General features: G+C 46.4%; 1 protein-coding gene across 1 annotated transcript; it reads right to left on the bottom strand.

The window, feature by feature from the left end:
* Positions 1 to 703: 703 nt before the first annotated feature.
* On the bottom strand, positions 704 to 8,320 carry slc28a1 (solute carrier family 28 member 1). Its single transcript, XM_056281799.1, has 15 exons — positions 8,229 to 8,320; positions 7,723 to 7,912; positions 7,462 to 7,603; positions 7,019 to 7,132; positions 6,575 to 6,649; positions 6,389 to 6,469; positions 6,196 to 6,276; positions 5,893 to 6,018; positions 4,580 to 4,710; positions 4,317 to 4,485; positions 3,978 to 4,175; positions 3,338 to 3,419; positions 3,118 to 3,216; positions 2,876 to 2,975; positions 704 to 2,008 (listed from the first exon to the last, which is right to left on the bottom strand). The coding sequence occupies exons 1-15, from the start codon at positions 8,308 to 8,310 to the stop codon at positions 1,897 to 1,899; spliced, it is 1,782 nt and encodes a 593-aa protein (XP_056137774.1). The 5' UTR covers positions 8,311 to 8,320; the 3' UTR covers positions 704 to 1,896.
* Positions 8,321 to 12,145: the final 3,825 nt, after the last annotated feature.

Below are 12,145 nucleotides of genomic sequence, written 5' to 3'. Positions count from 1 at the left end.
CCTCGTTTGTGCTTTGCAGCAGAGGAGCTTCCGCAGCATTATGATGTCCTAAGCCACATGGCAGAACTGTGCTTGTAGTTTGGAGTCACAACACACCATCCTTAGGTCACGTTCATGGGCAGTTTTGTGAGCTCGCATTGCTGCAAAATCTTCTGGCAGTTTATTTCTCTCTCTTTTTTTTAAAGTCCGTTGTACTTGCACATGCTTTAACACTGTGTTGAGCCGTTCATTTTTCCCCCCCACTGTCTTAGCGAATGAGTGTCGTTGAGTGTAACTGACAAGCAGTAAGGGGCTTTCATGAAATAAACTCTTTAACTATGGAATGCACATGCTCATTGAAATTCAACCACATGAGCAAGTTCACCGAAACAAGCAATGAAAGCGATTTACTTCCAGTTTACTTACTAGTTTGAAGCTGACCCATGGGCCATGGAATAAAGACACACTACGTGCGCAGTACTTTGGTGTTTTCAGACAACCGCTTGATCTGTTAGATTTTTACGCCAGGCTTCTGGTTCAAGGTTCAGTTGAGAGCGACTATTTAAGGGCAATTGGAAAAAGGCAAATGATTGTCAGACTCGCTACGGCCTGATTTTAGCCGACCACACTACTGGGCTCAGATACAGCTGCACGCCAGCAGGTATTTGCAAACAATGCAGCTGTTACAAGAGGCACGTTTAAGTTTTCGAAGATGGAAAAGCAGTCATGAAACCTCTTCAGTTTCCACGATGGATTCTTGGTTGGATTCTGTTTAATAGGTGGCTTTAAATGGTACATAAAAAACACGTTTGAATTTAAGCTGCTTTTGACTGAAAAATGAATTTTGATTGCATACACAGTTTATTTATTTACAGAAAACAACTCGATAAGTAAAAAAAGAAAAGAAAAAAAGACAATGAAACTCAAGTAATTATAACAAACAGGAGACAGCAGTAAAAAGATTATGACAAAGACACTGCAATATGGAGGGAGGCATTGTGTGACTCAAGCAATAAGACAGTCTCAGAAGCATGTGTACATAGAATGTACGGACTAAATATAAGTGAAAGAAACGTGAGTGAGTGAGTGGGCGAGCGAGTGAATGAGTGAGTGAGTGAGGGAGTGAGCGAGGGAGTGAGTGAGCACATGAATGAGTGAGCGAGGGAGTGAGTGAGCACATGAATGAGTGAGCGAATGAGTGAGTGAGCACATGAATGAGTGAGCGAATGAGTGAGTGAGCACATGAATGAGTGAGTGAGTGAGTGAGTGAGTGAGTGAGTGAGTGAGTGAGTGAGCACATGAATGAGTGAGCGAGTGAGTGAGCGAGCGAGTGTGAGTGAGCGAGGGAGTGAGTGAGCACATGAATGAGCGAGCGAGGGAGTGAGTGAGCACATGAATGAGTGAGCGAGTGAGTGAAAAGCAAATAAATGTGCACTGTCAATTTTTGGTATGTGAAGTGTCAGCTAATTTTCTAAAATAAAAGTGTAAAACATTTGTGTCTAAGGCTGATTTGCTTTTTTTTTATTTCAAGTTTTTATTTGGTAAAAAACAAAGTAACAATTATATTCTTATTCAAAGTGAAAAATAAAAATAAACTTGACTTTTCTCTGATTCTTCAGAGAGGATTTTTGAATATTTCCTGAGCTATTTTATTGAAGGCATGCGCTTCGATGATTTGACTTTGAGCGAAAGCTGATGTAATTCATGGGGAAGGTGGATTGTGAAAGAACAGGAATTTGTTATGAGTTGCTGATACTGTACATTTATCTCGGCAGCTAAATTAGAATAAAAACACTAATTTATATATATATATATGTGTGTGTGTACATATATAATGCAGATACATCTGGTCAAGTTATGTGAATTATTGCAGCTTACCTTGCCCATGTTAGGACATTATCTTTTCCATAGGAAAGTCTAATTACAAACTGGCACATCAAAAAGACCACAACATCTAGTAAAATAATGAGTAGCATTTGCCACTGTGCTCCAAGAGCCGCCAAATGAGATGGTCCCGTTCTTTATAGTGCTGCAAAAGAATATATTTGTACATTAACGGTGCAAAATAAGACCCGAGTCCTCTGAAGATATACAAAAACATCTCAATTAAAAAAATAAAAAAAGGTCTACAAGTTGTTTGATATCTAGTTATAGCCACGTGCAAAAAAACAAACCTCTCTAACCTTGTGTGGTGCTAATTGGGTATCTGAGGTGAAAGGAGCTAAGCTAAGACCAGTCTGGCTCTTATATGTAACTGGGAGATCGGGTTTTGCTCTCTGGTTTACTCACAGCCACTAATGCTGAATTAATGATAATCATAGGAACAGCTGTGACGCACACTTTTTGTCCCCTTCAATCGCTGACGTTATGTTCCCCGAGGTATAATGATGGTGATTTGGCTAAAAAACTTGCAAAATGCAGTTGCCCCTAAGACTCTCGTTTGTTTGCCGTAGCCCTGATTAATTTTTGCTGATGGCTGTGAGGCATTTACCCCCCCCCACCCAAAAAAAAGTGTAGTCTACTTTGACCTGTTTTTTTATAGACACATAAGGCCGCTGAGTCGTTTCAACGTCCAGTGATTTACTATTCAGGAGTTATGTATCTATGGACCGTCCAGTTTATACCGTCATGCAACCAAAGCAGGTCAGCCATCGGATCAAACTAGCTATCAGGCACATTACAAAATGTCACTTTGACCCTCAAAACTAATGGGGGGGGAGGGGGGTAGATGGAATCCAATTCACCACACAACTGAATCCTAATTTGCTGAAAATCTAAACGATCAGCACAACGAAGGCAGAAAATACTTAAAATAGTAAATGTTTCTGCGTCTTTTCAGTCCGCAGACGGCAAGTATTTGTGGACATATATTCCCGAAGTGATTATCCAAGCATACCTGTCGAAGAGGTCGTAACAGCATGTTTGAATGTCCACTCCCGTGCCATTGGACGTATTGAACACCTCCACGCAGTCGAGAGGAGGAACAAAAAGTATCCCTGGCAAACAGATTTTAGTTACACATTTACACGGCTGCAGGGCAATCACGAACAGACAATGCAATCTGCCCTGCGAGGTTTGGTTTGGGCGCAAATTGGCTTGAAACTTAGGGCTAAGTCGTTTTAGAGAGTCGAGTCTTACCTGCAATGCAAGCATTGATAAGAGATACGCATGTCCCTGTGAATAGGGCTCTCAACACTAAAGCTGAGACATCAAGTCTTCTGGATGGGCATATGGATGCTTTGAAAGAAGACACGGATAATAATAATAATGCCAAACAGCAAATATCCCGAGTCACGGTGGACAGACTGCAAAGAAATTTCAAACAGGATAAAAATGTAAGGAGTGGGGTGTTACTCACACAGGCCTCCAATCATAATGCCCAAAGAGCTAAAGTTGGCAAACCCACAAAGAGCATATGTGCATATGATTTCGGATCGGACCTGTGGAAGGCAAAAAGCAAGAGTAAGATGTCACAATAGTGCACACGAAATGAAAGGGTTTCTCTTTTCGTGTCTTCACTCGCTGCTTAAACAGAAGACACGTTTAGCACAGCCGCACCAGTATTTAACCAAGTGCCTTATGTCCATCCATCCAGTCTTCAAACCACCCATCCACCCATCCATCTGAACCGCTTATCTTGCTCTCAGGGTTGTGGGGATGCTGGAGCCCGTCTCAGCAGTCACAGGCCGCCAGGCCATCACAAAGCACACACACACACACACACATTCATACCTCAGGACAATTTAGTATAGCCGATCCACCTGACCTACATGTCTGTGGACCGTGGGAGGAAACCCACACAGACACGGGGAGAACATGCGAACTCCACACAGAGGACGACCCGGGACGACCCCCCCCCAAGGTTGGACTACCCCGGGGCTCGAACCCGGGACCTTCTTGCCGTGAGGCGACCGCGCTAACCACCGCGCCGCCGTGCCGACAAATACGTTAAAGCTGATTTGAAAAAGAAAAATTCCCACAGGGATACGTTTACTCACAGAGATCCATTGCCTTTCACCTTCTATAACTTCATCTAGTCCATTTAGCCTGTGGTCCTTCAGCTCTGACAGCTCCGTGTAGGCCACAAACTCGTTCAGAAAAAGCTTGGTTCCAATTAGCTTGGCCACAATAAAGCATTCATCATATGGTATTCCCATCATGAAGGCCAAAGGCATGAACACGTATGAGCAGATAAGCTGTGGGCACGAGCAGACAACACATCCTCAACATATTGTACGATCCGGCTCTAAAAGCCACGAGACATCACAACCAACAAATGAACCATCTGGTAACTCAGAAATGTCCCGTTTCCCTCATCAGTATGACTCAAAACATACCTGAAATGTGACCGAAGGGTATCCCACCATACTGCCAAACCAGCTTAAAGCTGAATTTACGAAATCCAGGATGGCAAGAAAGGCTATGAGATTGGCAGCTATGTTAGCAACCACGCCTATCGATGCAGACGCTCCGCTGCTGGCGGCCTCCAGAACGTTCCGCTCATCCCTGTGGAAAAAAGGGACGCCACTTAACGGAGCACGCGACATCAACCGAACCCACGGAGGAACGAGGTGTGATTGAGAGAGGACTGTACACGTACCCACAAGTAATTTTAATATCTTTCTCCGACTTGAACTGGTTCGTCTCTGTCTCGGGATAAGACAGTTTGGCCATAGCCAAGGCACAAGGGGCAGCCATCACAGAGGCTGCTATCAGTGAGGATGCATCGATCTGAGGGGAGAGATGTCCTTCCACATCAGAACCACATCATCATTCTTCTTCCAAAATGTGCTTCTTAGGAACTCCCAGAAAGGGGAACCAGTTCATCTGGACACCACGTTTAGAGGGAGGAACGTCTCGTCCCTCGTCCAAGTGACCTCGTTAGTCTCGACTGACTGCGGGTATCCCCCACCCGTATAACGACGCTGTTGCATATCACTCGAAACCAACGATTGGTTTCATATGTTTCTTAGGATAGTTTGTTTTTTTTTTGTGTGGATTTTTTTCCCCTCTTTTACTCCCCAATTGTACTTGGCCAATTACCCCACTCTTGGACCGGCATCCCCTCTGCCGGTCCAGGGAGGGCTGCAGACTACCACACGCCTCCATCCGATACATGTGGAGTCGCCAGCTGCTTCTTTTCACCTGAACAGGCGCCCCAACAGACCAGAGGAGGCGCTAGTGCAGCGACCAGGACACATACCTACATCCGGCCTCCCACCCGCAGACATGGCCAGTCACGTCTGTAGGGACGCCCGACCAAGCTGGAGGTAACATGGGGATTCAAACCAGCGACCCCCGTGTTGGTAGGCAATGGAAAAGACTGCTACACTACCCAGACGCCCTCTTAGGATGGTTTTTTTTTGGGGGGGGGGATTTTCCCCCTTTTCCTCCCCAGTTGTACTTGGCCAATTACCCAATTCTTTCGACCCGTCCCGGTCGCTGCTCCACCCCCTCTGCCGAACCGGGGAGGGCTGCAGACTACCACATGCCTCCTCCCATACATGTGGAGTCGCCAGCCGCTTCTTTTCACCTGACAGTGAGGAGTTTCACCAGGGGGACGTAGCGCGTGGGAGGATCACGCTATTCCCCCCCCGGAACAGGCACTCCGACTGACTGACCAGAGGAGGCGCTAGTGCAGCGACCAGGACACATACCCACATCCGGCTTCCCACCCGCAGACACGGCCAGTCACGTCTGTAGGGACGCCCGACCAAGCCGGAGGCGACACGGGGATTTGAACCGGCGATCCCCGTGTTGGTAGGCAACAGAATAGACCACCACACTACCCGGACGCCCCAGGATGTTTTAACAATGCTGCTTTTTTCTTTTTTTCTTTTTTTTTTTTAGAAACTGCAGAACTCCCACTATTCATTTATAGGCAATAAAAGAGCAAAGGGCAGCTCAACTCACCCCAAATGCGATGAAGGCCCCCATTACGCTGCCTGCGATGGTGGCAAATCCCCCGGTCATAACAGCATGGACCTCCGATTTAGTCATGTCTTTCAAATAAGGGCGAACGAGCAGTGGCGCCTCGGTCTGATGAACAAAAAGGACTCGTTAAAGAAAGAAGCGATGCAGTAAAGTAACCCCAGAATAGCTTTAACATGCGGATGCAAACTGGCCACTCGTGCCAAAGCGATGAGATGTGCTGAGTTCATTCATTATTCATGGATATCTATCGAACACCCAGACTTGGGGCCCGGCCAGAAATACCTGTCCGACAAATATGTTGCCTGCAACGCTCAAGGTCTCGGTGGGTGAGGTTCCCATCGTTATCTGCATCACCCATGAGATCTGTGTGGACAACAACACATGGCTCTTTGTCAGGATGCGCCACAGAGGAAGCCTGGGATACACGCTCGGACATGATGCAGCGAGGAACACGGCTTAACGTGGCGAGCTTTACCTTCACAATGAGCCACTGCATGAGCCCCAGGAAATAAAGAACTGACATCACACTGCTGAAGAAGACGACGATGGGCAGAGCCTGAGGAAGGCGGCAGAACACTAATGACAAACACGTTCAGCCCGGACAGCCGATCGTCTCAATGAACAGCCCATGTTTGGACACGGACTCTCATTATACACTTACTTGGAATGCAAAAATGTTTTCAGTCAGCCCTCCAAAAACAAAGCTGGAGCCAGCTTTTGTGTAGTTCAGGAATATCTGAAATCAATGGCCATCAGAGCAACGTTAGGGTTATGACATTTTTTCACAGCATCTTTCTCATTGACGTTCCTTTGTGACAAACATTCGTTCATTTATAGTCTCCAACAATGGCTCGTGTATTGTAATCAAATAAAATAGAGGTTTTTTTTTTAACGGTTAAGTGATGATGGTGGGAGGTGACACGTCTCCTATCAGCTGCACCATAGACTTTGTTTGTGCATACTTGCCACTGATTCAGTTGTAATATCGAGGCGCACTAAAGCCACACCCTACAATAAAGTGGGTCTAAAGATAAGCGCAAACAAACAGTGAAGAAAAAAACTCCGGAGCCCTCTTGAATATAAGCCATTTTGCTTACAACGATACCTGAATTTGGTCTCCAAGCCATTTGAAAGCCGTAAGCCCTGGCTCTGTTCTTATGACAAAAAGGCCAATGCAAAACTGCATGCCGAGTCCCCAGAAGACAGCCCTCCATGATACCTACAAAAATTCACAACACACACAAAAAAAAGAGAGAGAGTTTCAATCATCACACCCGTGAAAAACTAGCTAACTTACAGGAATGTATTTATGCAACATTTCTGTCAATAAACATTGCATCCAGATGCACTGATTCAACTTTCTTTGATTGGCAGGGCGCCTTCACCAAGACGTGAGTGGTTGCAAGACACGCAAGGCTAAATGATATCCAAAGTCTACAGCAAAAACAGGCTAAAGATAACTCGAGAGATAACAGCCGAGATCATCGCCAATCAGCGGTCGTGATGGGACTCATGCACGCCTGGAAGGAGTAACCGTTGGAAACTCACCGCTGCCCGATGTGCCGAGGAGATGAACATAATCAGGACCAACATGCAGGCCCCTCCAAATGAGATGAGTTGCTCTGGACGTTTAGACGTGTCTATAGCGAGCCAGGTGGCTAGCAGGGCCAGGACCACGACTATAAACACCCTACAGAGCACAGGACACATTCAACAGACCTACTGCAAGTCAGTCGCTGATCCCATCGCCTGAGTTCGTTATCGTGTGAAGCCAGCACGACTGCGTAAAGCCAAAGCGTATCTACTCACCATTTAATCCACCTCATGTGCGAACTGAACCATTGCACTGCAGGACAAAGCCACTGACTGATGCGGCGTCCCTGGTATGTTTTTAAAAGATCATAGGTTTTGGAGGCAACTGCCAAACTGGTCAGCACGACGAGAGCAATGGCCCTTTGGAAATCCAACACACAGGCCGCGATGAAGTACGCCACATACCCTAGATAGGATAAAAGCAGAGCTTGGTCAGCAACAGCCATGATTTCTGGCTAAACAATCGCCAAAGGAGTCTTGCAGGATCATTTTGAGGATATTTGCACTGCTTGATTTACTCGTCAGTTTGGTCACACAATATGTCCTCGCTTCATAAACAGAAAGAGCAGCGAGAGGATCGTGCGGGAAGAAGGCTACTTGCATCCTACACACATTGGGTGTACTGAGGATGTACTGGATGGACTGGATGGACTATGCAGCCAGTTGGAACATGGCTGCAAAATAATAGCACAAATGGTCAGACTATAAAAAAAAATATATACCTGCTCCTAATATGCCCAGCACAACGTATTTGATGGTTCTTGAATGAGCCTTAAAATAATCCTCCATGCCATTGAATAGCATGGAAAGCCCTCTGAAGTGCAGAAGAAGGTAGAGGTTAGTTCCCACTACATAATACACACAACAGATTTAACACACACACACACATTAACACAAGCCTATCAACTTGTATCTCCTATAATCTGAATTGCCTCAAGTCAGCAAAGTTAAGATTCCACATTTCTGAAAAAGCTGCAGGACATCCAGGGACACATAATGTCATGCATGGGCATTTCAGCGACAGGGGTTCCCAAACTTTTCCATGCCAAGGCCCCCCAAATAGCATCAGCTTCTGGCCGGGGCCGCCCCCCCTTTTTGCAAGATGTCTTTAAAAACCCATTGACAATACTACGGCAAATGTTAAAAAACCAAAAAAAAAACCTCCTGAATATATTTCCTTACTTTTGTTAATGCAATAATAATGACATTTATACTTCACATTTTAATCCTTCCATTATATTGAATATTTCTGTCTTCCATCATAAGCATTCTTTGTTATACAATATAGTTGATCATAATATACATAATAATTCAATTTATTTTTCACAAAAAAAAAACTTTTTTTTCCTTTTTTTTTTTAGCATTTTTCCCTCAGCTTCCCTCCAATTTGCCGAGGCCCCGTTGGCGGCCCCTGGCGGCCCCCACTTTGAAAAGCACCGAGGACACCGTTTCTGCAGCTTTTACTAAACACACTTTAAGGATGATCCCGGTCCTGGTCCAGAGTCTCCTCCTATGTGGGAGCTAGAATCGGAGTCATCGCACTGCAGAGAGAAGAGAGCAGAGTTAGAAAAACTATGACAACTGTGTCACTTCCTCTGAAAAAATAAATAAATAAATAAATAAACAAAAGACAGCTAAAACCATACCGACACGGCAAACGCCGGGTTGTCCACGCCGTTGCGCTTGTCGCGGATCACGTGGAGCTGCGATTCGTCGGCTTCAACAAGAAAAATGGATAAATAAATAAATAAATAAATAAATAAATAAAGGGTCAGGGTTCAGCTTGTATTCACACCATGGAAAAAGCGACGTGACAGCAAGTAACAGGTTGCAACCTTAAAGCAAGTGACAGGTTATGTTACTGTGTAATGTTAAAAAAAAACACCCTAAAAATACTCCTCACTGTCCACATATTCGTGTGAGTGTGAAGAAATGTGCACCAAAAAAAAAAAAACCCCAAAAAAAGACAAAACCTGGGTCATAACGGCGGTGCAAAGCAGTCTCTCCTCTATGAAGGTAAAACAAGTATAGCTTACTCATTGTGCGTCCTCCGACGTTGGGATGGGCAGACAAATGCTGTGTTGTACAAGCGCGTGCAGGGATTCCAGGGAAATGTAACCAGCTCTGCCCCTCCGTTCGCGCGCGCCGCTGTGGGTGGGCCATAAGGGCCTCCCTCTTTTTGCTGGCTCAGCTGACTGTCAATGAATACTGTTCCCATTATCTGAATACGCGACCAATAAAAGTAATAATTCCTGCTTGCTGCTTCTCGGGGGGGGGGGGGGGTTCGCAAATGCCAGCTACGGAAGTTTGTACTGGACTTTATGATCTGTAACCCCGCACAGAAGACAATCCACAAACATGTGCCATGATCCACAAATGTGCATTTTTGTATACTCTGTAAAGTCACGTCCACAAAAATACGGAGCGGTTTGCTAATACGCACAAGCTATTCTGTAACCGGTTATTTTGTTACCCGGTGCGGGATTCGATACGAGGTGTACTGCGCCACAAGGCGACATCACTAACCGCTCGGCTAAAGGGTCAGACTCATTAGCTAGGGACTAACGTGTGTTATTAGTAGTTTACAGTCGTCACCCTCCCCGGAAGCGCGGTTATTCCCGCGCTCCGAAGAGACTTCTGAGGATCTGCACACTTCCGGATCCCACCGCTGCCGCCGGTTATTTTCTTGCCCGGTGCGGGATTCGATACGAGGTGTACTGTACCACAAGGCGACATCACTAACTGCTCGGCTAAAGGGGTCAGACCCGTTAGCTAGGGGCTAACGTGTCTTGTTAGTAGTTTACACTACTCTGTAAAGGTTTCCGCATTTTGCGGCACCATTTTTTTTTTTACACGTGGAGCGGGTTTTACACACACGTGTGCGGCCTCGCTTCCGGTGAGTTTGTGAGTCGCGTGACATTTGTGACTTCCCGCCCCGTTTATTTGGGTTTTTTTTTTTTTTGTCCCGTTGTACCGCGCGGATCTGGAGCAAATCTGTAAATGTGTCCTGGTTAAAAACTTCCACACCCCTCCTCTTCCACCCGGTCCGCAGCCCGCCGCCATTGCAGAGGAACGGCGACCACTACGGGGTCCGGGAGGGGACACGTGAAGCGACGTCTCCTGTTGCTAGCTAGCTAGTTACTGTAAACTACTAATAAGACACGTTAGCCCCTAGCTAATGGGTCTGACCCTTTAGCCGAGCGGTTAGTGATGTCGCCTTGTGGTGCAGTTCACCTCAAATCAAATCCCGCACCGGGCAAGAAAATAACCGGTTACATTGGTGGCAGCGGTGGGATCCGGAAGTGTGCAGATCCTCAGAAGTCTCTTCGGAGCGCGGGAAGAACAAAGCGCGAGGGGGCGCTTCCGGGGAGGGTGACGACTGTAAACTACTAATAAGACACGTTAGCCCCTAGCTAATGGGTCTGACCCTTTAGCCGAGCGGTTAGTGATGTCGCCTTGTGGTGCAGTTCACCTCAAATCAAATCCCGCACCGGGCAAGAAAATAACCGGTTACATTGGTGGCAGCGGTGGGATCCGGAAGTGTGCAGATCCTCAGAAGTCTCTTCGGAGCGCGGGAAGAACAAAGCGCGAGGGGGCGCTTCCGGGGAGGGTGACGACTGTAAACTACTAATAAGACACGTTAGCCCCTAGCTAACGGGTCTGACCCTTTAGCCGAGCGGTTAGTGGTGGCGCAGTACACCTCGCATCGAATCCCGCACCGGGCAAGAAAATAACCGGTTACATTAGCTTTGCGGCTAGCTCAGCTCCTGCGCACTCTTGCTTGAATGATGACAGAAATTATCAACGGACAATTTTATCAGTCTATCTTCATTCTTCATAGAGAGCACTTGTTGAGATATGACACCAGCGTATTTGTATGACTATGTGTTACTGTGTACTATTATTTTGTTTACGACTTTGTTTGTCCACAAGTGGGCGGTGTTGCGCTTGCATGCGCGGATTGATTACGTCACTGAGACGCCGTTCATTTTCTTCATCTCCCCAAGCTACCGAATAAACGGAGGCTGCATTTTTCCCTCCAGCAGAAGTTCGGTAGTCAGTACGATTCTTTACAACGGCTTAATAATCCACTTCATCTGCGCAGAGATAGACATAAAGTATTAGTCTAGTCTTCTAACAGGTTATGGGCCCAGATAACGTTGGATTATTTAGTAGTTTGATAAAAGAAGTACACGAAGTGTGATAACCTCGGATGGCGGGATGCGCACAGGTTAGCACGGAGTAGCAAGTTAGCAAGTGTGAAGCTAGTTAGCATCGAGAGAGGCTATCGGGAAGCTAACGGAACGCTAAGCTAAGCTAACGCTACCTAGGGAGATGGAGCGAAAGAAGAGCAGGTGGCCCACATTCAACGGACAGGCCGATGAGTATGAACTGTGGGAAGAGCGAATGCTCTGTTGCATGCATGGTGTGGGGCTGAAAACCACCATTCTTACCGAGCCCGCGGGACCTTTGACAGCGGAAGAGCAGGCCCTAGACGAGGAGCGGAACGCGGACGCCTACTGCGCATTGGCGCCTTTATTGGACAACACAAGCTTGGGACTGATCTTCAGAGAAACGAAGAACAACGGTAGAGAGAGTCTAAGGGTGTTGCGGGAACATTACATTGGTAAGGGCAGAC

The sequence above is a fragment of the Lampris incognitus genome, chromosome 6 (assembly GCF_029633865.1).
Source record: "Lampris incognitus isolate fLamInc1 chromosome 6, fLamInc1.hap2, whole genome shotgun sequence".
NCBI lineage: Eukaryota > Metazoa > Chordata > Actinopteri > Lampriformes > Lampridae > Lampris > Lampris incognitus.
Note: the sequence above shows the minus strand (reverse complement) of the source record. Positions and strands in the feature narration are given on the sequence as shown.